Genomic DNA, 26,490 nt, shown 5'->3' with positions numbered 1-26,490 from the left:
GCACTGCAGTGTTCTAGACAGTGCTTTCTGAACATTCTGAGGGCTGCGTTATAAACCGGCAGTTTCATTTTGGTAGGATGATTAATTGAGCTCCTGAACAACGTGTGTGTGTGTGTGTGTGTGTGTGTGTGTGTGTGTGTGTGTGTGTGTGTGTGTGTGTGTGTGTGTGTGTGTGTGTGTGTGTGTGTGTGTGTGTGTGTGTGTGTGTGTGTGTGTGTGTGTGTGTGTGCGTGCAACATTCAAAGTGAGGAGAAATCCGTCCTCAATCTCACTCTTAATTCATGGTGAAAGTGGTTTGCGGTGTTTTATTGCCTGTGCGAGGTGGGCCGGGTGGCAGGGAGACGAACTCCTGGGTAATTACTGTCCTGTGTGGCTTTTCGCAGGCGGCAGATCAGATTAAGAAGCTCTATGATCTCTTCCTGAAAGTCGACGCCACTCAAGTCGAAGTGAATCCTCTGGGAGAGACTCCCGAAGGACAAGGTACGGTGTACACTGCTCAGGGTTGATACGAGTGTGGGTATGCGTTGGTGCTGCTTAATATGTGCAGCTGAATACATTCTTTGACTGTGAATAAGTAGACTTGTTCACATTTTTTAGTAGAACCATTGGTAGTCTCAAATTATGCTCTGTGATATTTCCTTATCTTTTTAGAATAAAATGCCATTTTCATTTCATTTTTTTTGCTTGCTTATTCGTACATGCAAATGCAATCGTGTTACAATTCAGATTGAGTATATAGGCTCACAAAGCTTTAAATGCACGAAAGCTCATGTGACTGAATTAGAAGCATTCATTTGGTTTTCAATTGGACCTAATGTGGAATTACTTCTCCTTTTCATATCATGTTGCTCATTAAATAATGGAACACAGGCAAACTTCTTTCACTAACTGAATGAGACACTACAGATAGCTTGAGATTGCCCAATGTCCCTCATGGACTGTATTCATACAAAATCCTAATATCCCTTCAGAGAGGCTCCTGAATTGTGGTATTATCCCGGTCTACTACCACACAATCTTCAGTTTCTTACATCCTGTGTGCTGTGCACGCCAGTTAACAGTCCCTGGAGTGGGGAGGATAAAAACATGACAAGAATATCAATGACACAGAGAATAAATATGTAATAAACATAGATACGTTTGGACGAATAACTTGACAGAGCAATACCCAAAACATGTAACGGAAACAAATATCCCTCTCTGGGAAGTCTCTCGCTCCCCCTTGCTCCTCGCTGTTAAACTGCTGTTACTGAGGGTCCCACCTTCTCTCTCCGTTAGCGCTTATTTGAAGAAACACATTCCAGGCATGCGGTCATGAGATGTTTACGCCTGGGTACAAGGTGAGAGCTTCCATATATGGTCGAGATAAAAAAAAAATCCAAGTAAGCGTACACCTTAAAATGTCATAAGTCATGTCTTCATGTGATAGAACATGGTGGGAACGATGTTCTGTGTTCGAATCCCAACTTATATATTTTTACTAACTTTAGCAACTTGAGCAATTACCAAAAACGAAAACAAAAATCACTGAGGACAATAGAGAGTGAGCCTGCCAGACTTCAGTCCCGCTCGCTTTAACTTGGCCAAAACAATTATTTTGCTCCTCACCAAATTGGGGGAAATAAACAAAGCATGAATGCCCATGAGAAGAATGTTCCGTCCTCACTAATTGCTGCAAGGTTTCATCTGTTTTCACCCATTAGAAAAATAACACTGAACTTGCCCTGAACTGTTATGCTCCCGTAGTTAGTACCTGCGGTTGTCTTGTCTGCAGTGTTGAAACCTGGTTACGCTGCACACTTCTTCCCAGACAGGCTACAAAACACTGGAATGTTTCAGGTCTTTGATGTTTTTATTTCTTCTCAAAAACGACTTGCTGATGTGCAAGTGGTTGCCATCACAGTTTGATGAGATACGTTCCATAATTCCTTATGAATTTTGCTAGGCCGCCAAGGCTAGCACACAAAAGAACACTAAATACTCTGCGTGCCTGGTAGACCTCAAATCAACAGATGCCAGATCATCTTTCATTCCGAGGGAATTTTCAGTTGGATCAACATGGCAAGGAACTTTTTTGTGACTATAGTTTTTGCAACACAAAGTTATAATCTTGATTCTAATCAATTTGCCGATTTTTGAGGAAAAATACAGATAGTTACCGCTTGCTTCCGTTAGCCATGAACAAGTATATCTGTGTATTACTGATAAGAGATGGATGTGTCTATTCATCAATGTGTGCTTCCCAATCATTGCATCTACCAAATATTATCTATTTTCTGTAATTAATATCAGATGAATGTTTCTCAACCACTTCCTTTGGTCTCTTCGCAATGCATGATCGCTTGGAAGTGTAAAAATGCAATGCCTGTTTAGCAGTACAGCCTCATCCTTTCGGGGGTTGTCAACATAAGCCTCAGTGTGCCAACCCGTGAAATAATTAAGCCTAATGAGACTGAGGGGACATCCACAGCTTCAGTTTAAGCTCTAGTGTTTTGTATCCATTTTTCCTCTCTAGAAATGTTAGTTTCAGTGTCTGTTTCTACTTTTTTGTAATTCTATCCATCTGGTTGTCGTGTGTCCCTCTGTCGTGTCTTCCCTTCCAACAACTCCCGATCCCTCCCCTAGTGGTTTGCTTCGACGCCAAAATCAACTTTGACGACAACGCAGAGTTCCGTCAAAAGGCAGTGTTTGCCATGGACGACATGTCGGAGAGCGACCCCACCGAGTCGGAGGCGGCCAAGTGGGACCTGAAATACATCGGACTGGACGGAAACATCGCCTGTTTTGGTACGGTCACAGGAAGACGCACGCACGCACACACACACACACACACACACACACACACACACACACACACACACACACACACACACACACACACACACACACACACACACACACACACACACACACACACACACACACACACACACAGGGGTCTTGCACACCATAAAAAGTGATCAGCGGCCGTTTAAACCCCTTCTTGAGCCACACCTGAAGGGTCCCTGGGGTAATATAAGTCCAGCGCTCTGATTGCAGTAACACAAGTGAGGCGGTTGTGGGTTGAAACTTCGAGTCAAAGTAAAGGCTGCCCGGGCTCGGCATTACAAACGGCTTCCGGAGGACTCCAGGAGGAGTGATGCCGTAACCAATGCATTCTAATTATCCGTAATCCGCCCAGAAAGTCTCCAGTGAGGCAGATTGTTAGCATTCTCATTTAGCACCCCCTCTCTCTTCATAAATCAAAGCGTTAACGGTGTACCGCGGTTCTAACAGTTGCTCCCACTAGCCCCTTAAACACATTAGACCTGTTCCGTTAGCCAAGTAACCCCCACTCAACACCCCCTTGTTGGGACTACTGTGGATGGCATCACCGCCAATGGCAACTCTGGCCCGTTTGAACAGCAAAAACGGCAGGTTTTTAGGGGCCTTCAGGTTCCTTAAGAACTCTATAAATCACCACCACTGTTACTGACAATTGTTAAGGCACGTTTCCCTTTCGTTGAGGCCTCTGTCAGGGAGCCTGACCGGAGCCAGGCTCACTTGGCTAAACCAAATGAGGGAGGACGGTTCGCACACTGAAACACTTGGCTGTCGGGTCGCTCAGCATGGGGGCCACACACGGGCGCCAGGCTGAACGGCCACAGTGGGCAGCAAAAGAGCGCAGCCAGAGCGCTCATCATCAAAGCGTGCTGCTCTAAAGTCAAGGGCACAAAAAGGACCAGCCATAATCCACTCTATGGCAAAGTGTTGGATGTCACTGATTAGAAGACGTGGAGTCGCGTCCGCGGCCCACGGCTTTGAATCCGTAGCTGAAGGAAACGACGTTTACGGAATGATTAGGCAAACAAAACAAAATCAACAGAACAAAGAAGCACTCTTTACTTGCTGATGGTTTGCGCCTTGAAATCAGTGCTCTAAATAGTATCGCTCCTTGTCTTAAGTGTGTGCAATGTACTTGGCACTGTTTTACATTTATATTTGTATTTTTCTGGGCTGATATTATCATGCTCACTGTCACTCAGACTCACTTGGACAATGCACATTGTTGCAGATGACACATCGTTCTGAAATGCTTACGCGTGCTCATTACCTCTGCCTTCCGACAGTGAACGGAGCCGGGCTGGCCATGGCGACCTGTGACATCATCGACCTGCATGGAGGAAAGCCTGCCAACTTCCTGGACCTGGGGGGCGGAGTCCAGGAGAGACAGGTGTACGAAGCGTTCAAGCTGCTCACCGCCGACCCAAAGGTAGAGTTCATACGATGACCTCAAGCTCATGTCTGGGGAACACGACTCCTATTCATTATATAATTCTCAATGTGTAAATAATGTGGGCAAACTGAAACGGTGGGTGCTGTGGAGCTGCTTCATACTTCCACGTCCAGTTGTGTTGGTTCATTGTACAAGGTGAACCCACCGTATATTTATGAAGGCCGTGTATATATAAAGTATAAGGGCTGGATGATCCAACCGCCATTACCGTTTCTCCTGGCTTCACTAAAATGTTACTTTTTTTAAATCAATGTGCGTTTGGTCAGTGCTCTCAAAACCAAATATTGCGTTTGTCTACATCTGTGTTAGGTGCGCGAATGCTAGGCTCTAATTAATTTTAACCAATTCTATTTGTCTCTGATGTTTTAGTGAAACCAGGAGATATGGTTATGATGGGAGACCCAGACCAGTATGGTCCTTTTTTAATGAAGTGTATTTTTTTTTTTTTTTTACAATAACACGTGTTGTTGTTGCACACCAGAATAGTTTCAGATTAAACGCCGGTAGTCTTATGTGCACTCACGCAAACGAAAGCACACATATGTACTTCCAGAAGCATACAACGTTGTCAGGCAACCAACAGTAAAAAACCAACAAACTCCTGTGCCTAACAAAAGTGTCAGCTTGCTGTATTTTATTGTGATGACATTTTCAGCAATATTTTTCTATACCATATTTCACTCACCTTACGCAGCCCCATATCTATAATATAATAAGGAATGTGTATGGCACGGATGATATGATTCTGTTCCCACAATAAGTCGTGTTGTGTTAACTCCTGTCGATGTTTATAGTCTCTACACTGGTGTAGCGTTGTGTTTAATAAGTAGCAGGAGACAGGGAATGTTTCCATCGGCAACATAGTGTAAACCAGAGTAAATATACCAGCGATGCATATTGTTTCTATCAGGAGATAAATGTTAGAAGGAAGAGTCTGACAGGCCAGCAGGCGATTCATTGGCTTAATGTCTTGCATGAATGTTTCAAACATGTCCATTAGGGATGCACCGAATATTCGGCCACCGAAAATGGACGGCCGAAAATGGCCAGAAACATAATTTTCGTTTTTGTCCGAAGGAGTAAAAAGGCTGAAGAAAATACACTGAACATTTTTATTTGTGATAAAAAAAAAATAAAAAAAAAAAAAAACCAGTGTGGAATGAGCCGGTTGCGCTTCTAAAAAAAGAGGGATTAAAAAAGGGCAGCACGTAAGTTTGTTAACAACTAACTGACAATAAAGGGAGATGAAATAAGGTCTGCATGCACTTGTAAACAACTAAATGACAATAAACGGAGATGAAAAAAGAGCCGAGCGCACCTGTTAAAAACAAAATAGGGGAGAGCCGGGTCGATTGAAACACTTTTCAGTTAAACGTCTTTTTCAAAGATGGCGTTACTTATACAAATAATTTCAACATGTGATCAACAACTCACATGTGTGTTCTCTTAGTTACAAGTGTAATTTAATACATATGTTGGATGATCTAGTTGTTTTTTAACTTTGAACCTAAGTTGACATTTGTTTCAAACGCCCCGCCTAGTCGGGATGTTTGAAACACACATGTGAGACGAATGAAACAGCATATTTAAAAAGTAACTATTGACCTTACTCTTGTTTTCATGCAACATACCGGACAACATACTAGTGTGCTCGTCATTGCTAAAATTTCACATAATTCCGCATAATATAAATAATAGGTCAAAATATATTTTTGGCCCGTGCGTAATTGTGCGCAATTGTCAAGATGCACATTTCGATTAAAACTCACCTTTCTTCTTTTGATCTGCTGGAATGTTAGAAAACGTTCAGCATTAAATAAATATTTTGTATCAAATTTGTAATTGATTTTCATTTATTGAAAAGCAAGACGAAAAAGGACATTTAATTGTTTGATTTATGCAATGGTGAAAAATTAAAGCAAAATTAATAAAAAAACAGCCAAAGCCACATTCGGTTTCGGCTTTCGGCCAACTGTGTCAGTATATTCGGTTTCGGTTTCGGCCAAGAATTTTCATTTCGGTGCATCCCTAATGTCCATGTGTGTGTACACATATGCACGCACGCACGCATGCACATACGCTGCTAGGCAAAGTGGAAAGGGTCAAATTAACATTTGTTGAAGCGGTGAAACTGCCGGAATCTTTCCTCTCTATCCAGCCAGGTAACTCCTTCAGTACAAGGGCAAACATGTTTAAAAACTAACGAGGAACGTTTCCAGAGGCTTTCAAATAGTCTTCATGACGAGTCCCCTGCCAGCCCAGCCCCACCCGACCAAACTCTCCTCTCACCAGGTCTCCTCCCACTTCCTCTTCATCCTCCTCTCCTTCATCCCCACTGAGGAACAGCTGCCCTCCCCCCTCCCCTTTGCCTGCTGCTCACAGAGACGGTGACAGGTAGCTCCTCCCCAATGGAGGAGAAGGGAGAGCAGGAGCGACAATGAGCATGGCTGGAAGCGGCATTAGCATTTCAACCAGGGGAGCTGAGAGACCTGTACTGATCTGTGGAGGGAATGTTAATTATCTTCTGTGATAACAAATTTGCATTTTTTTTTCCCCCTTCCTCAAGTCATTTTCTACTCCCCATCGCCGTTGCATAAGCAGGAATTAAATTATACAAACATTCTGGTGAGCTGATTTTGACTGACTGTACAACACGATAGCATGAGTCTTTGTCTGTGAAGGTCTCCATTTGTCAAACTTATTTTTGCACGGGATCATGAACAGAAGTTCCTGACTGAAACTTAGTGGAATTTGGTGTATGCTCTCTGTGGCTGTAGTTGTGGGACAGATTACTGCACAATGGCTATAATGCTTGATTTAATCTAATCCTCACCTTTGAATAAGCCTTGTTTCTTTAAAGAGGGCCGCTACATGTGTAGGTGCTATGGAATACAACGAATACATAAAAATATATCTTAAACAATGATAATACCCTTACCATTTTAGCATTAAAAGGTCATATTGGTTGTTTTCTCCTCTATTCTCCATTTGCTCCTTCTGTTTTTCTCTAAAGCCCCATGTCCTTGATAAGTGTGTGTGCCAGCCCCAGAGATAGGTTGGGGTAAAAGACTGCCTCTGTGGGCACTAAAGGCTTGACAGAACCAGCAGTGTGGCCAGCTGAACGGCAGGCAGAGCCAACCTAACGCAGTAGCAAGTTAATTAGGGCCGATATTTTTGAACAAAAACATAAATAAAAAACGTATTCTTCGGAGTGGTCTTGCGGTATAGCAGCATATATATGAATTATAAATCGATCAAACGTCACTTATAGCCAACCCTGCAATATATTATTGTAGTGTAATTGGCTAGCGCTGAGTATTGCCTAAAGGTCATTGTGAAAGTTGAAGAAATTTCAGTGGCTTCAACGTCTCCCTATTGTGTATATTTTGAGCTTTGTATGTTGTATGTATTATATTATTATGTTGTTTGTATGTATTATATTTAATATTGTTGAGTTTTGGCCAGACACAGGGAGGCTGCCATTGAGTTCCCCCCCCCCCCCCCCCCTCAATGTGCCAAATATGGATCTCTTGGCTGCTGTTTGGACGTCACGGACGCTACGTCCATGTTTTGAACAGTCTGGGCACTGAACCTTTTGCGATAATGAAGAGGCAGGCGACAGAGGGCCTCCCGTTTATTGGTGACTCACTTCTTGCAACAGTTTAGGCGCCTTGTTCCGAAGCAAATCATATTGTGTCATTGGAGATCATTGGAGACGGCTTTTATGATGATATGATGTGATGTAATGGCTGTTATCTGCATTGGCTGTAAGAAATTGAATTGAAATGTAAATGATTGTGGCAGTGAAGCCTGCAGAACACTGTGTACATTGAAATATTAACTTGTATATTACTATGGATAACCTATACAGCTGAATCACATCTACCTAGCACATGAGCCTACTTTGTTTTTCGTCCATGGGCTTTGTATGCCATGTCCATTTTCTATTGTGGAAAAAAAATGACTCCACTTTCTCGATTTCCACGTGTGGAGTGTTGACAGAACAGCTCCATGTATTGATGTTCCCTCCACACATCACCTGTAGGCATGCGGTTGTAGCGGGCAGCAAATACCAACAGCCAAATAACCTTGTTATTGCCTGGTGCCTGCGCCTTGCGTGAGCAAAGTGGATGGATGTTATGCCTTATTTGGCAACCATTTTTGCTCAAAGCCTTACGGCTGTTGGTTTGTTGTGGGTTTTTTCTTTGCTCTGACTCAGTGGATTATAGTTATTTTCAAAGACAAATATGCTCATACATCTGTATGCCGATTTGAAGCTGGCCGTATGTATGTATGTGTGTGTGTGTGTGTGTGTGTGTGTGTGTGTGTTTTGGAATAATTCCAGTGTGGTGGAGTAATTGTCACCTGCAGGCGTGCTGAGTGTTTCCACACGCTGTGCTGTGTTGCCGATGGTGATGGAGGCGTGAGGAGCGCGGAGGCATCGCAAAGTAAAGACACACCCTGCACCTCCGCCGAGAGGTGGAGAAGCACAGATTAACATGTTAGCATTAGCTCAGTTGACTAAACCCCTTCCCTCCTTGGGCGTGTGTGTGCGTGAGTGTGTGTTTGTGTGTGTTGGTTGTTCACACGGCATGAAGAACAATGCCTCCAGTCCTACTGCTCATTTGTTGGACCCCCCCCCCCCCCACCCCCCCTAGGTGACGTGCAATACTCAATGTGTCCTCCTTCACCTGGCCCGCCTCTAGTATGGTGGGTCAGCCTCTAGCATGGTGGGTCCTCCACGCGGGTGTGTTTCTACGTGGGTTCCTTAATCACGCTCTCCTATGATCATGTTAGCATATTGTGTGTGCTTTCAAATGAACTGCATCCTATCACCCCTGGGCAGAACTACAGGCTGTTTCCTTCCTTCCTGGCTCACTGCTTCTGAGTTGACTCACCTGTTACCTCCCTCCCTCCCTCCCTCCCTCCCTCCCTCCCTCCCTCCCTCCCCTCCCTCCCGCTCCGAGCACATCGCATAGTTGCAGTAACTCTCCTCCAAGCAGCATGGTATTCATTTCTTACTTCACGTTGGCAACACATTATTTGATGCATTGTTTGGCTGATTTTATAATTTCTCCTGTGCATTTTGATTAATAAAATAAAATAACCCTCACCCTTAATATGGACTGCAGTGGGAATTAGACTAAGGCTATTTCCTTTACTTTCATTTCATATCATATTTCGGCAGTGTTGACATTCCAGGCAATATATTCATTGAAATGTATATATATTTTTCACATCCTTGGCAAATACTTTTTAAACTCTCCCCCCTCCCATGCTTTCTGTCATGGATTGGTATAGTATTTTTCTTTGCCTTCTCTTATGCGGCTGCCTTTATGTCTTTCTGACTTTTCGCTCTTTTTCTCTCGCTTCTCGTCCCTCCTGCCTTTGATCCGCGAAAATCCTGTTAAGGCCAGTGGCTAGGAGTCCTCTATGGCTGTCGGCTGAGCACCTCGGGGCTCAGAGCCTGGCCCTCTCGCCCTGTATGCAGATGTCTAAACCCAGCCCTGGTGTAGCGACCATCCCTCCTCATAGAGGGCGGTTGGTGGGCTTCAGCGGTGGGGTTAACACCACAGTCTCCACCTTTCAAAACCAATATGAGATCCTGGATGGACGGTGTTGCTGAGAGGTGGATATATACGCGAGGCGGTCGGGCTATCTAGGCAAGTCGACCTCTATTTGATCGGCCTATGTCCTCTGTGGTGGTGTGTTTAAGACACGCACGAGTGAGGGGCAATAACACGCACTCATGTTTTCACCTCGCATCGCTTTTACAGCTGGGTGGACACACACACACACACACACACACACACACACACACACACACACACACACACACACACACACACACACACACACACACACACACACACACACACACACACACACACACACACTCCAGGGATACCAGGAAACATGTCTTCAGAATGTCGGCTGTGATGTGGGAGCATAGTGCAATACTGTTTTCCAAGCTGGAGGAATCGCCGCGCCACCTGGAGACGGAAGCCCGGGGGAGCCCACGGGTCCCCAGTGCCATAAAAGCAAACAATGAGAGCAGCCTGTGAGATGGAAACAAAGGTAAAGCCGAAAGGCGGCTCACAATGTAATGGACTTTATTCCCCATTGCACGGGGTATTAGGCTGCTACTAAAGAGGGGTCCGGCCATGGAGGCAGTCGGAGTAGAGTCCTGCGTCGCATTGGGACTCTCACGCTAAGGCCGGGCTCAAGACAAAGTGGGACATTGGCAGAACATGTAGACCCTGCGATGGGTTGTGGTCGCCTGCGTCAGTGCAGAGCACCTAGATTTAAGGGGGATTTGGGAAATGAGTTCTATTCTGGCTTTGCTGCAGATTTTCTTAGAGCCCATTAGAAGCCCATGATGGTGAAAGATCAGATGGGCAGCTTATGAAATTCATCAGATATGTTTCTGATCTTGAGGGTTCGATAAGCCAGGCCCTCCCCAATGTGGATGGCTGCTACTCCTCAGCTAGACCCTTTGTTCTGAGTTCTCCGTGACTCATTAGTTCATAGCTTGGCTCCATGAGACTAATCAATTGTGAAGTGTGCGCATCTTTCAAGTGTTTGGTGCAACTTGTTGTTTCTCCTCTCTACCATGTGTTAATGGGGCATAGCAATTACTCATGAGAATTCAAAACCTCTGTTGCTCCAAGCTTCAGAGATCTAGATCAATGATTCAATATCATATTGATCTCGGGAGAGTTGTTCATATAGCGATCTGTCACTAGGCTTTATGTTGGATAAGAATGCAGAAATTATTTATATATTTATGTCTCTATATTCATAGCTTTAAAGGGCAGCTCTTTGAAGTGCTCCGTTGGTTAGATATACACAAATACTGTAACAACACGTGTAATCCTAATGAAGTGTACGATTTAAGGGTCCACAGTTCGGTGAGCACACAAACCTGTGTAATTAGCATCGGTTTTCCACAGCTGTCTATAGGCAATGGCACCATGCTCACTAAATTCCCTGACCGCCTCTCCAATTAAAAATATTTATTACATGGTTACAACGGCCGAGAAACAAACATGAGCACTCCCCATAATTGCCTCCATGGAAACAACGATGTGTATGTGGTCAATCTGCCTTTCAATCAAATGTCTAAACATGAACTACATTTAAGAACCCAAACTGATGCCTGTCTCCATGGAGACAGACAGGCTCCGGTTCTTTCGTATCCGCAAGGTCAGACCTGCCAGCAAGGGAGTAGATTCACATGTCTACAATCTCCATGTACAACATCGGCCATCAAAAGAGAACACGTTGAGTCTATGAAATGGAACGATGGACATAATTGATTGTTGTAGATTAATTATGAATGTTAATGGGTGTGTTGATAGGTCTATATTTGCGTGGACATTACTATCTTGACGCATAGCAAACCTTTTTTTTGTTGTTTAAAACCCAGATTTGAACGCATGAAATGGGTGTCTTTATTGTGTCATGTTCAAATGTGTTGACATCTTTGAGCGCTCATGTCCCAATAACTGCTAACTTCATTACCGTGCTCAAATTAATGAAATAACATTTAAATCTATTATTTCTAGCACTGTGTTTGTTAACAGCGGATGTGCTTGGGTGAAGCGATAATTGAACACAACAATATCTAATCATAGCACAGCGTTTCACCTGTAGTGTAGTGGTTGTTGTGCCTGTGTGTTCCCCCCTTTGGGCCAGCAACAAATAATGCATATGTTCTGGTTGAGATGATGAGGCTTAGCGTTCTCTCATCTTCCATTTGAAAAGGACACAGCGCAAAAACAACATCAGACACCGACCCCACGAACAGCCTGGAAGCTAAAAGGTCGGAATGTATTCATGGAGTATGAGGCCCCGAAATGTTTTTGTCATTTCTAATTCAGAGAAGTCAGAATAAATCAAGCGTACGGTTATGCAGCACAGGTATGATATCTTTTAAGCCTCCAAACAAAATGACATAGACGTATTGACAATAAATAACACGCATTGTGAAATCAAAGACAATCTTGGTTGTTTTAGTGTAAGCATGGTTCTCAGTCCATATCAATCGCTTATTGAATTTAGGCTGTACAGAAAACCGAAGTAACGTGCAAGTCAGTTAGATATGCGCAATTTAAAATGTAACCCCAGGGTAGCTCTTGCTATTTTACCCCCATAGTCCCAATGTAATATGCTTGGATAATAGGGTGTAGTAGTGATTATTACTCATCAGTTGATTATTTATAGTGTGTCTCTTGGTTTTTGTCCATCTTACTACGGTTATTTATTTCCTGCTTCTTCTCCCCAATCAAACATAACTATCGGGTGTGTGTGTGTGACACCGAAAGTATTGGAGATACTGTACAACTACCCACTCTGTGGACAAATGGGGAGGGAGGTGTACAGTGTCCCCCTCCTCCCCCTCTCCTGAAGGTTAATTTGAGGAAGTGAAGAATGGTCCAGGGAGGTGCCGTGGAACTGATGACTTGTCAGGTTGATCTGCCCTTGAGGGAGATAATGTCTTGTCTCTCTCGCGCTACACGCGTCTGCATGGGATGGCGGTAGGAGGGGGGTCGCCGCGTGCCTATAAAGACTCATTTTCTTCAGCGTATTCGATAGCCCTATTACTTAACCCTGACATGAAGACCGTGTGTGGTTAATGTATTCACGGCGCCGCCTAAACCCCTGTCCCCCCCCCCTGCTGACTCCTGAACACGCCCATGCACACTCAAGCTGTGGTCCCACGTGCACGGCCGAGGGAGAAGCCTTCCCCCCCGTCTGCCATTCTTCATCCGTGGGAAATCGATAGAGGATCTGGGGTTGGAGCTGGGGCTAATTGAGCTCTACTTTCTGCTCTTCTTTCTGCCAGCAGTGTTTTGTCATCGCAGCACCTGGTTCACACCGAGGGGGCCAAGAGGAGCAGCCCAGCCAGCCAGAGATCAGCTGGCTGGCTGGGTGATGGGTGGGGGGGTAGGCCTATGGAGATGGGTGGCTGGGTGCAGGCATAAGGGTTAAAGTAACCTTGTGCAATGCAGGGGAACAGAGGTACAAACTTCACAGCATGATAAAGTTTAACTTTTCAACCCCCCATGTACACCCTCTTGTGGGCCTGATGTTGCGTCCTGTGGTACCGCATGCTGGCAGATCTGGGATTGCTGGGTGGGGTTCACCATCGGGCCTGGCAAGCTTTCCATCTCCCGGGGTTCCATCTCTCTGGCACCGCTGCCTGCCTTGACTGCACAGGAGGACACAGCAAATGCACCCCCCCCTCCCCTTTTATGTCCTTAATTTATACCGTCTTCAAAATGTGAAAGTCACAGAGATTGCATTAGTGAATAAATTACATTTGACTATTATACTGGACTGCATTAGTCTAACCTATATACTCCCTATATGACCGCTGTTGCTATGAATTTCACAGCTGGAGAGCCGGGGTCATGCGGTTTCCCATGTGAACATGGATTACACATAGCTAGGGCTCAGTAAGCCACAGTGGCACCGGTCCTCCCTGGCCTGGTTCCGCCGCATCTCCCAGTCCCTGGCCAACCATAACCATGCAGGAATGACTATTTTATCGATTTATTTATTTATTTCCACTCTGCTTAATTTAGCGAATGGAGATTCCCTCCACTGGACCATCTGCTGTTCCTGCCTCGTCTTTTGCTATCACTCCATCCCTCTCTACATCCCTCTATCCTCTCCCATCTGTCTGGGCTGGCGAGCCCAGGCTGCCTGTCAACAGCAGCACCACCACCACCACCCCCCTGCCAGAGGGGATGGTGGTGGTGGTGCTGTGAAACGCTGCGGTTAGAGTGCGGCTGTTTGAACTCCTCCCCAGTTCACACTCCCCTGGCACTGATGTCTACACGTGCTCAGGGCTTGCGAGGGGCCAATGGAAGGCCCAGGCGGTTAGACCAACCCCCCCCCCCTCCCCTCCCCTCCCCTCCCCTCCCTCCCACATACACGCACGCCGCAAGCCGAGGTCTGGAAACACAGTCGTGTGCAATACCGGAGCTCGCCACGGCTGATGCCACGGGAGAGGATGTTTTGAAACGACTCGTCAAGGTCGCCTACGCCGTTGGGGTTAATTGCTGGGAGAGTTGTTTAATGGAGCCGGAGGTTAAGGTGGCTAAATTTGCCGCCACACAAAACGGGCTAAAGACTTGATTTATTTTTTATATTTCTTTCAATTCTCAAATTTATTTATTCATTGGCAGGGTATTTGTTTGCCGTTTCGCTTTTAATAATGAGCACTAAAAATATCAACCCAAAATGAAACCATTTTCTTAACCATTTTTTTCCCGCGTTGTGAAAATCTAGCATTTGTTCCCAAGCAAAAAAAAAAATCCTCTTTTGGTATGAATTTCTTACGTCCCCCGTGAATACTTCCACATTTTTCCCTGTTTGAGCTTTTTGCTGAACTGAATGCATACAGCGGAGGCACCGGCAGTCTTGGTGGGAGAGAGAGATTATTGTCAGTGTAATTGGCTTTTCCAGTCTTGATTTGATATGAGTCTCTTGTCTGATCAGCACACCTCCTTCACCGAGCAAAATGGAAAGACGATGTGGCTCACATGGAACCTATGCCTCATCACGTCCACGGGGGAAATCTCCCCTGGTGTCGTATGTTATTTAAAATATATACATATCTGCAAAATATCTATCTGCAACTTGATATCCATTTCGCTTGATAATCACATTTATCATCGCCACGTTTTTTTCCCCCACACATCCAACCATATTGATTATACCCCACAATCCCCTATTGGTCTACAGTAGACAGTATGGCACAAGAGTTAATGTTATGCACTTTATTCACAACACCTGATGTGCTTATCTGGAGCTGCAGGAGTCAGCCTTGTCTGCCAAGACGAGGAAAACATGCACAACATGCAGCTCTTCCTTTATCTCAGGCAGCATTTTACATTTGCAAACATTGAGTCGGACAATAGTCAAAATAAAACGCCCAGTAAAGTAAGGACTGGAGGCACATTTATTCCTAGCCGGACACCATTCATGAACGACGACCGCCTAGCAGACGGCTCCTTGTGGGACTCAGGGGTTTGGAAAAGTAATGCATTTACCAGACTGAAGTAAAAGCTGCGTCTCTTTATTCTGGTCCATTGCCTTGGACCAGAATAACCGTGACAAATGTTATCTATTTATTTTGATAATGTCTTTGGCAGTTCAGGAGAGATACATATTTGCTTCTTATGTTTTTGGTTACCAGGGTTACTATGGGTCATTAATAAAACATTATAACCCTGAGATTAATTTCGGCCACACAATATACAATTCACAATTAAACATTTACTTACAAAGTGATCTATTTTTTTGCAGTGTTTATTTCTGCATTGTTACCGGCAGAAAGTATTCGTCAGTAATATATTACCATGTTTTGTTTTGTGCAGTTGTGGCTTATTTGCGAGTTTCTTCAGAAAGTTTGCAATGTAGCTATTGCTATATGTAATGCCATAGGTTTCATCCCTTGGTTCTTTGGTTTAGTTTGATCGCTCAATTTATGCAAGCAGGTGTGTGCTGGCAGCTTCAACAGCAGTTAATGGTGTAATGAAACATATGTCTACTGATATGTCTTGCTGCATCAGCTACACCTTCAACTTTGTGCCACCACCGATTGTAATGCACATACTTTACATTTGTCCGTGCATCTGCTATTCTGGTGATTTGAATGAGATGGAAGTGCAATGAGTCATGAAACCATCCACCGTGGACACTGTTTGCCCCCCCTCAGACTTTAAGAAGTGAAGAACTTCTTTCCGTCTTGATTAAACTAAAAGTCTGGCTTCCTGCTTGTATGGCTCGGTTGCAAGTCTCTCCTATTTCTTCCAATGGGGTGGGATTGTTGGTTACTGCTGGCCCCATTCTGAGGTGTTCCCTGATTACTTGAACCATATGACTGTAGATCAGTGTGTGTTCCGCAGTTTGTAACATGTGGTACCCCACCGCCTTACAAACTACCTTAGTTTTAAAGTGAATTTGAAATTCCATCTCCAACAACGGCTAATCTCGTCCCAGCAATTTGTGACCTTTTTTGTAAATTTGGATTATTACCGTCAACCTTAATTTCCTCCATTCCAGCTAAAATCATCTGAAGGTTATGGTTGCACTCACTGCACCACTTCCTCCTGGATGACCTTCTGATTGTAACCACGAGGGCCCTGGTTGGTATATCTGCTTTACACCATTATCCCGACCGTGCGATTCCCAGCCTTCCAACACCGGCTGAAACCCTGAATACCAAATCAGTTTTATCCCCTATTTGAAACTTGTCTTGTTGGCCCTCATGTTAACCCATTAACGTGAGAGCTGAGAGATGGAATACATATTTAGTGAAATGAAGGGATTCAAGCTGAAGGAAGTGTCAGTGCATTGTGGGTGAAGAGAGTTCAGGGAGGTGTTTTGGAGCAGGTAGAAAAGAAAAGGGGCAGAGAAGGCGAGATGGGCAGTGTGTGTGTGTGTGTGTTGGGGGGCGGGGGGGTCCTCTGGCTGTGATTACACTGTCCATCAGGCTGTGGGACGGCCTGCATCAACCCTAAGGATTGATGTTTGACAGAATAATTAGAAAAGTGTCCGGGCTGGTAATCATTGGAGCTCATCTTGCTGGAGAGGACTCCTATCCGCCCAACAGCTCACATGCCAGCCAGCACACACATGTCCGTTTAACGCTCACATGCCCACACGCAGGCTCATCTGGGCCAGCCATGGTTGAGTGGTGTATATAGGACATAGGCTTGATGGAGTGCTGTGGTGGGGTTGTATATGTTTACTCTTATGGAACTGAAAGGGTTTATCTGAGGAGATGGGGGAGTGGGGCCTTCTCAGTCATTGGTTCTCTGAAAGCGGGAGGGGAAAACACCATTGTATTTATTTTTTTCAATATGTGGGAGGTTTATGGACTGGAAATGCATAAGGGGAAGGGTTTTACTGCTGTTCGTTTACTACACTTTGTTGAATGAAAGTCGATATAGAAATGATTATATAGGGGTTCACCTTAGATGGAAGGCCAGTTTAGGACTGGTGGACATCTAAAGACGTGTGCACATGTTGTTAAATATAATTCTAAATGGTTTATGATTTATTATGAAAGGTGGTTGCAAAAGACATCTAAATTCTGTGCAAGAAAAATAAATAAAGTGAGAACCTGAGTTTTTCTGTACATGAACTTGCTAGTGCTGCTTATGTGTTTTTATGTTATGCTCTTGTATGGTCTAGTTATCAGCAGTACTGACTGCTCTAAAATAGGGAAAATGCTTACTTATCGACTTATTTCGAATTATACTTTTTCCTCACCGTCGGCAGAAATTCCTTACAAAGTTATAGTTGAATGCTCTTATCTGCATTTCTTTCTAAAATATGAGGTCGACCCTGAGGATTCCCTGTAAAATCGCTTTTGTTCATTTAAAGCTTGCAACCGTTCTATGTTGCGTCCTCTGTATCGTGATCAAGAAATACTCTAAGGTGGAGGCAATGGTGAGTGTTCCAAAAAGCCACCTGAGGTCTGTGTCCATCTTCAACAAGTGCCGATGGGTTGAATCACCGCAGGTTACCGTCTTCATTAGGATAATTGCCTCTGCGATGCCCCCTGAGGGTCAAAGGTCAGACGACAGCTTCCTCCCGGCTCCGGCCCAAACCGACCACATGAGTCTTTGTATTGATCAGGGTTCCAACTGTCCCTCCTGGGCCTTTTTATTGGCTTCTCTGATCCCTATAATACCCGAGCAAACCCTTAATGGCTAATTGATATGCTGCATACTTCCCCAGAGCCCCTTCAAAGGTCTGCAGGACTGAATGTCAGCTCAAGAGCTATTGGTCATCCTCCCTTCCCCCCCCCCCGTCCCCCTGAAAGACTACGGTCAACAGTCCCCGGAAACAGCCTCCTCATCTGCATATCAGAGGCAGAGCTCTCGTCAACATTGACGGGCGGGAAACACCGGGCCTGAGAAGACGCCGTACCGCCATCTCCCACCGGACGAGAACGAGGGAGGCGCACACTAACTCTCTCATTCAGCGTGGATCCATGTTTGGCGTTTATTTCTTTTTTCCAGAAAATTAAACCCTGATTGAGCCCATCTGTTTTCACCAGGGCTTGCAATGTTTAATGGCAACCCAGCACACGCTTACCCAGACCCCACAGGACCAGCAGGGGGGAAGGCAGAGAAGGGTGGGTAGGGGGTCGGGGGGCGGGTTGGGGAGCTTGTGAAAGCGATAGCAATATGTCAATTCTATCTATTTTATAAATTGCTTAGCTTGAGCGGCGTAGCATTAAATATAGACAACGGTAGTCGTCTCCTTTCAATAACCACTGTGATTCGGTCATTGTCTGGGATGAATAACAAATGACCGAGCTCCATAAATAGGGACTTCTATATATAGCCCAGACACTTTGTAGCGGACGGTGAGAATGCTGAATCAAAATAACCTCCCATTCAACAGAAATACTGCTTTCAGGGACGGTTTCACACCAGCTGAATTGGTTCCCTGGATAGGGTTGGAAGGATTTACTTTTTTCCTGCCTTCACCCCACTTCGCTCTTCTCTTACTGGATTTTCAATGCAAATTATGTTTGAAAAATCATATCCAGCCAAGATAACTTTGTGCTTAATGATAAATCTAAATCTCATTGGTTTCTCGGAAATATCCAACGGGGGACAGCTGTTAAGTTTCCGGTTGCTTTAGGAATCAGGATAGTTTTTCCTGTTGCTCATCGTAAAAATGATCCCGGTGCGTAGGTTAACTATTGTTTATCTAACGTTAAATGCATGCACTTTACCAAAGATGCAGCGGGCTTAAACATGTAGGTATTCAAGCCGCTGTTGGGGTGGGCGAGAAACGGAGGTTGGGGCGATGATTTGCCTTGCAAAGCACATCCAGCTGCCCTTTCCATGGCTCATTGGCGCCCAAGATCAGGTGCAATCTGAACTGGAATCATTTGGATAATTGACCTTCAGTGTGCATACATTAGAATAAATTAATTTTGATTGGCTGCGTAGCATTAGGAACAAAGCAGCAAATGTTGGCTCTTTTATATTCGGCTGACAGTCTTTTTGTACCCAGTCTCCAAGGTGATTACTTATGCCATTTGGTAACCATTAAGCATTACTTTAATTTCATAAAAAAAGTTATACTCTGAAGAGGTGGAGTGTGTCTCCGCTGAAGTCAAAGGGCTTTTCTACATGTAATCTGGCCTAAACAAACGTATGAACTTGTTTGTACAATAAAATAATTGGTATTTGCCGGTCTGTTGAACAGACATATGCTTGTTAATGACCATCACAATGCATTTGTTTTTCCTGCTTATTTTTATTCATTATATTATTTAATTGTCCAAAAAAATATCTTCCAGTAGATGCACTATATCAACATTGTGAATGCAGCCGACTGTTCCTATGTTCCTTGCTATAAAAAAGCTAGATAAATAGCTTATGGCTTGGTAGAATATAGTGTGTGTGTATGTGTGTTGAGGACAGTCCTGTGCATCTCATTCTGGCTGATGGACAGCCATTAACCCTTAGTGAAGAGGTTGAGCAACATTTCTGTCCGCCTGTCACCGGTGACAGGACTTCCTCTGGGGATGAGTTATATGCCAGCCTACGGTGTCTGCCCATGTGCTGTCTAACGCATATCGCAGCCCAGTGTGTACGTGGCTATCTGTGCGAGCGTGTCACTGTGGACATGTACCGTAGATGCGGTTATATTGCCCTCAGGTGAGCTGCAGGAGGCGCCGTTCCCTTCCCTGACTGACATTCAGCAAAACGCCACCAGCAAGAAGTTTTCAGACTTTGATTCGCTTCCGAATGCTTTCCTTTCCATCTGTGGCGTTTTCCTCCATTTGCCGGCCCCTCTCTCTTTAATTGACTCCTCTGACCCTACTGTCCTTTTTGCCATAGTGCTCTTGCTCTTCCCCTGCGTCTCTTACTTCCTGGTCCTTATGACTAGCAGCTTATTTGGCCTTTCATCTCCCTCTACGGCCACCATTGGAGTGCTCTCTCTTCTAATTTCGTATTTTTGTACTTTTGTAGGCCTTGTCCACGATCATAAAGACTGAAGTATGTTGGTGCGGTAAAACTTGGCATTCTTGCTAAATTGGACCATGTCCCCGCTCTTCCATTTGATTAGAAGGTGATTGTTAGTCGGAGAGCCTCATGCGTGTGGAAAGGGGGGTGTGTCTGTGTGTGTTCGCGCACGAACTGGAGTACTGAGAAACCGTGCTTGATATCCGATATCCAGCCCCGGTGTTTTAATAGCTACTTCAAACCAGCCAACAACAAAGCGCTTCCACCGCTGAGACAACATAGTGCACTCACTGGCCCCCCGATATCCATGACAAAGGAAGAGGTGAATTGCACTTCACAGCGTCCAACAAAGTACACTTCAGATATGGCTTCTAAACCCCGACGGCCCTCAGGACTCTGGCCAGGAAAGGGGGCCAAGGAGGTTTGAAAAAAAACAAAAAAACAGGCAGATGGACCATGCGTGAACACTGCGGGGAAAACACAGTGACAAGTATTACAAAACACGATGAATTACAAAAAACAATGATTCAATTAATTCAATGTATGGAAACGTGGAGGTGAGTCTTTAAGAGTAACTTTTGGGTAACCCTGCCGTTTTCAATGGCATCTCACGAAGCTGTTGATATAATTGGAACCTAGCATTAGCATTGTTTATCCGCATTATTTAACAAATGTTTCGCTGTTGCTCACACATCGTTGCATACCTATGCAACAACGTGTGATCAAAAGCAAAATATTTGTAGCAACACATTTTTTCAAACATATGATGGTGCGACATTCTTTACACACACAACACTGTGGACCATTTTTGAGCACAGTGTTAACATCCTGGCTAGCCCACCATTCTCCAGTTATTCACTTAACTTGCTTTATTTAAACCATGGTGAATATGGTATATTAATGTGAAGAGAGTAAATTCTTGCATAAGTCTTTCCTCGAGTGGTTGTGTGCACTAGAAGGCTACATTTATCGGTAACCTTGTTTACTCACTTCTCTTTAGTCCTACCAAACATTCGTAAATAGCCGGAGGTGTGCAAGTCTAAGGCAAAGCCTATTCTATTTGGGGTAATCTTGTTTCTTTGGATTTGAACCAGTTTGCATTATGGACTAACACGATGGATCTAAAAGTCTACTACCTTGCGCTTCATTTTTCTTTACCCCGTCTTTATTTGTTTACGTGTTTCTCTCTGCAGCTGCGTTGCATTGAGCTTGCTTGTGAGTTGTGTAGTCGAGGCAAATGCATACTTCTCACCGAAAGCTGTCTCAATATCTTCTTGTCTGCTTGTAACCAAGCCTCATGATGGGTGCATCTGAATTTGCCTTTATTGTCCCAGTTTGTATGATTTGAGCCACTCCCAGTGAGTAGTTGGGGGACTAGCTAGGGCGTCTATAATCCTCTCTGGCTGGGCGACTGTGGCGCGAACAAGGTGGCTGCTTGCTGGGGGGCGTCAGTGCGAGTCATTTTGGGAGTGTTGATTGATAGATTATTGTAAACAAAGAGGTACCTGCCGGTATTTTTATTTGTAGAATATATCGGTTATAGAATGGGATTTTATTGATAACATTATTAAAATCATTACCGATCAGTATTGAATACAGATATGGTCATTATATGCTACGCGCATTTGTAATGGTACACATTGCGACTTTCTGACACCACATATATCTTTCGAACATATCTGACAAGGTTTGTTCAAAGTAATCCCAGTTGGGTGTTTTACCTCTGACTATTTCATTGCAAATTGTCAGAGCATTAGGGGATGGAGCTTGTGGACATATTTGTCCTGGCCAAAGGAGGTTGGACGGTGAAACGTTTGGAGGCAGTGGCAACAGAGACAACATTGGGAGGCAGCTGTCTCAGCCTCTGACCCTGCTGGTTACACACAAAAGATGGCAGACCTTGAGGCAGTAATGACCATTTCTAGAATCCATTCTCTCTTCACATGGGCCTGTTCCTTTCTTCCCCCAAGTCCTCTTCTACTACTTCCGACACACAATGTCATGGCTCCGGGCCAAGCCATTTCCTCCTTGATTGGTTTCTTCATTTTTTTCATTTTTCTTCATACCGAAAGAAGAAAAGTCAAGGGGGGGGGAAAGAGGTTGAGTATTCCGTGAAGGGATGATGTAGTCATGTGAGGTGCCGCTGATCGTCTTCAGCCACGTCAGTCAGAAGGACAATGTAGAGTCAAAGGTGTTATGATTCCACAATGAGTCGGGTCATAGGAATGCAGCCAGGGTTCAAAAAATGTACGCAGGCCATCGGCCAATGGCGGATGGTTTAATAATAAATCAGTTAAAAAAAGAGTGGCAGGGATACATATTAGTATGTTTGCTTGGTGGGTCGATTATCTAATCTGCCAGGTAAAAAGACTAAACGTTAAAAGTAGAATTCAGACCCTGAATGCATCTGAAAACTGTATCTTTTTGGATTGTGTGAATTGGCTGGGCTGTTTTTCAGTTTTTCCTTTGATCCCCGTAATCCCTGTAGATTAATGCGTAATCTGGAATATAAATTACGGTCAAAATATGCAGAAATCAAAACCAAGTCCGTTCCCTTTTGTTCTCCGCGGGAGTCGCTGTCTGCACCTGACTGCCTCAATCAGGTCGGCAGCTGTCAGTCGCTGTGGCTCTCTAACATGGAGCCAAACCTCAGATGTTGTCTGTCAAGAGGTGTCTTCAGTGGTGACATGGTGGCGGCCCCGACATAAAGCGGAGTCTGTCTCACTGCACAGGCCCTGGAAGGAGCTGTCATGCTTCACCAGGCCGGATAATTATTTCCCTCTTATCCTTCCTTGCCAGGCCCAGTCTCACCCTTCAGTGGAAAGCACCTCTCGGTACCCCCACCAAGCACCACCGCCTCCTCCTTTCCCTCTTTTCCTTGCAAGAGCCGTTCTGTCTCTGTTTTACTGTTATACCCTCCTTTTGTTATTTGGATTTCTTGTAGTCTTGTCAGTTTCTCCAAGAACGGCTTTGACAAACATGCTGATGGAATTGAACTAAATTGATCCTGAAAGTCACAACCAACCTTGAGTGTTTGTATTCACACAATTAGTGTTTGTGTTCATCAGACTTCTTTGACATACATGGCATTTATGTAAAAACATCATTAATTGCACTTCAGTTTATGCCATACAAGTCTTGCATTTTCAAAGAAATGTGAATTTTGTTTTGTTTTGTAGCAAGAAAAATCTGTCATTCTTGCTCTGTTCTGATCATATATTATGTTACATGCTGACAAAAATACATTTCCATATGTACAGTGTGTCACAACTATGGAAAAACTACAAATAGACACTGGTTCCTCTATATTAAAATCATCATACATAGGATGTAAATATGTCAGTGATCTTTTATTCATTTAAATATTTTCAGAATGCTAGTAAAACGCAGATATGAGTTACCCTACAACACACAAACAACGCATACTCTATGAAAAAAGGTTTTTCGCCGATGAGAATGAGATGCAAACTGAGCCCACCTCAGCCATCAGTGAAATGGGTTGAGAGGAACCGACTCTTCTCTTGTCCTCCCCATGATGTGTGATTACAGCCAGCGGGTCTGTGCTGATTTGAAAGCTGTGCATCTTAACCTGTGGCCCCATCAGAACCAAGCGTTTTGCCCCCCCCCGGGCAGATCGGCGCGGTTTAAACAAGGGCCAGCAGAGCAGGCAGTGACTGTTCCAGCTGTCTCCAGCAGATAAGACCAGACAATGTCCCCTAATAGGCCACAGAGAGACGCCCGGCTCCAGCCTGGCCTTCGGCACGCTCCTTCCTGCTAGCGGCTTACAAAGACAACAAGATGCCTTCCCCTTTTCTTTCCTGTAGACAGATTAACACTGCTTTAGCCGGCTATGGACGCAAGAAATGTGTGCGCTAGCGATTATTCAACACATTTCGCCACAGGGATCCTGGCAAAAAAAACAGAGGCAATTCTTTAAAATTCCCTCAGGGTTGGATCTTAAAGGGGGAGAAAAAAAGCGTGATCTTTTGCTGTTTTTAAGTAGATACAGCGAATTTCAAGTCATATTTCACCACTTGATTGTGTTTCATTGTCTGCCCATGCATTATCATTTGCTGAGCCACTGACGGTGATTTGCCTATGTGTTTTTATTTTAGTCCAAACAAAACCTCAATTACTGTGTCGGTTAGTTTAATAATGAGAACTGTACCGGCGAAGGCGTCCTCAAACGTTCTTTGGCCAGCGAAGCCAAGGGAAAGCCACCGAGAGCCAATGCTGATCTGGAAGCAGCCATGGGGCTATGAGAGCATGTCAAATCGTCTGAGCTACATTTCTTTCTTGTCCTAAATGCAGTTAGCTGGCTATATAATGGCAGGCAGAAAAGCTGATTTATACTGTGAAGGCCCCTCTTTGAGTTGGACAGGAAAAAAGCCTTGACAGGCTGGCGGAGTTCTGGCTGCTATGATCCCATTTTGTGAAATTATAATCATTTTTACCGGGGTCCAGGTAGAAGGCACCTGCTCAGCCCACAATGGGGCATGGAAGTACACACAGAGAGCCTCTGAAAGAGTGGAACCTTGCCCATTATGCCGCCCTCCTTTATTCCGTGCTCTGATAAAAGACTTCCACTCCGCTGCCAATGGTTCACTTGCCTATATGGGCCTCGGAGCAAAGTGGCTCGTCCGCCTTCGACGGGATGTGTGACATTAAACCACTCCGACATGATCTGTTGTTTAATATTATTTTGTTCCAATTTTCTATTTCCCCTGCCTTTTTAAGTCTGGATCAACTCGGGCCGTGTTTTAAGAAGAGTTTGAGACTTTATATTTTGCCATGATGCACGGTGCAATTTGCCGCATTTCAAAGAAGGAAATGCATTTGAGTGTCAAACCGTGGAGATTGAACCTTCCATTGCTCGGGCCCATCCATAAGAGTGGCATTTAAAGGCTCCAAGACAGAACCAGGTGCTTGCTGGTTGGTTCCATTCAGCTCGCCAGCCTTCTGCGATAAGTACAATATATTCTCTGGCAGTATTTATTTTATGGCCAATGTGTGGAGGGCAATGAACACAAAATTACTTATTGGCCTCGGAAAGTTTGTACCTCGATCCTAAAAACGTAGACATTTATTTTATTATATTTGACATATTTGGGCACTTTGTGATTGTACAACAAATAATGTAATGTGTTCTGTTGTGCTTTCTGGGGTAGGCACTGGTTTGTTGTAACCCAAACCTGAGATGTTTAGAGAGTACATGGAAGACAGCCGAGTGGAACCACATTCGTATTTCCATAAAACTGCATGTACTACTTTACTGGACGACATAAATCTTGTATGTGTGTATCATTAATATACATCTGTGTCAATAGGAGGTGCTTGAATGGATGAAATATGGTGTTTCTCAATAGAGACAGTTGAAAAATAGGTTGCTGCTGATAAAGTGGGAAACGGACTCCCTTTTGCGGGCTAGAGACTGGATTCAGGTCTCTGCTGCCCCCCAGTGGAAACAATGCATCTGGTGAATGTGTGCTGCATGCGACGGTGTGTTTATGTCCATATGGGACATTTAATCATATGCACATGCCAACAGAACCCATGAATACTGAGAATCTCAACTTTGTTAATGTGAAAACGGTTCTCGTTTGTTTAATTGTTCTGGCAGTCTCACATAGGCAATTCCGACCACTTTTAGTGCATTTTTAACCTGATATGAATTAAAGCATGCAAATGACTTTCCCTTAAATTGAAACTAATTTCCTGCCAGGCACAGTAAAGTATCATTTTGTAGCAACTAGACTTGGTCCTATTGACGACATTCACAAATGAGTTTGCGTCAGTGGGCATTATTCAGATAGTGACGGTATACACTAAAACCTACATGGGCAAGGAAGGATATGAAAAAAACTTCCGAACAAAAGGTCATAAGAGGTAACGCACAAGAAAAATCTCACAACAAGAGGGAATGTTTCTGAAGCATAAAACTGTATTCATCATCTCCAGGGAGCTTGATTTTGGCAACGTTGGCCCGGTGAGAATCAAATGAGCGTTCATGCATTACGGTTGATGTATGTGTAGAACATGCCCACAGATATTTCCTTATTCGGCCAGAACCCAGCGACTTGCTGTGCAGTAGCAGTGCTTGCCACAGAGCCGGCGTGTTCCATCCAATTGCATAAGGAAAATAAAGTGTAATTGGAAGGAACATCACATCATTATGTTGGCCTGTTTTTCGGTGGAGATATC

The 26,490-nt window shown here is 44.3% G+C and overlaps 1 protein-coding gene across 1 annotated transcript in view; it reads left to right on the top strand.

The window, feature by feature from the left end:
- The window catches only part of suclg2 (succinate-CoA ligase GDP-forming subunit beta), a 69,872-nt gene that overhangs the window by 33,609 nt on the left and 9,773 nt on the right, over positions 1-26,490 (top strand). Inside the window, exons 7-9 of the mRNA XM_056606901.1 lie at positions 384-480; positions 2,626-2,787; positions 4,110-4,252. Coding sequence (XP_056462876.1) covers positions 384-480; positions 2,626-2,787; positions 4,110-4,252 — 402 coding nt within the window. The remainder of the gene's footprint in view (positions 1-383; positions 481-2,625; positions 2,788-4,109; positions 4,253-26,490) is intronic.

Source organism: Gadus chalcogrammus, chromosome 13, assembly GCF_026213295.1.
Source record: "Gadus chalcogrammus isolate NIFS_2021 chromosome 13, NIFS_Gcha_1.0, whole genome shotgun sequence".
Taxonomy (NCBI): Eukaryota; Metazoa; Chordata; class Actinopteri; order Gadiformes; family Gadidae; genus Gadus; species Gadus chalcogrammus.
Note: the sequence above shows the minus strand (reverse complement) of the source record. Positions and strands in the feature narration are given on the sequence as shown.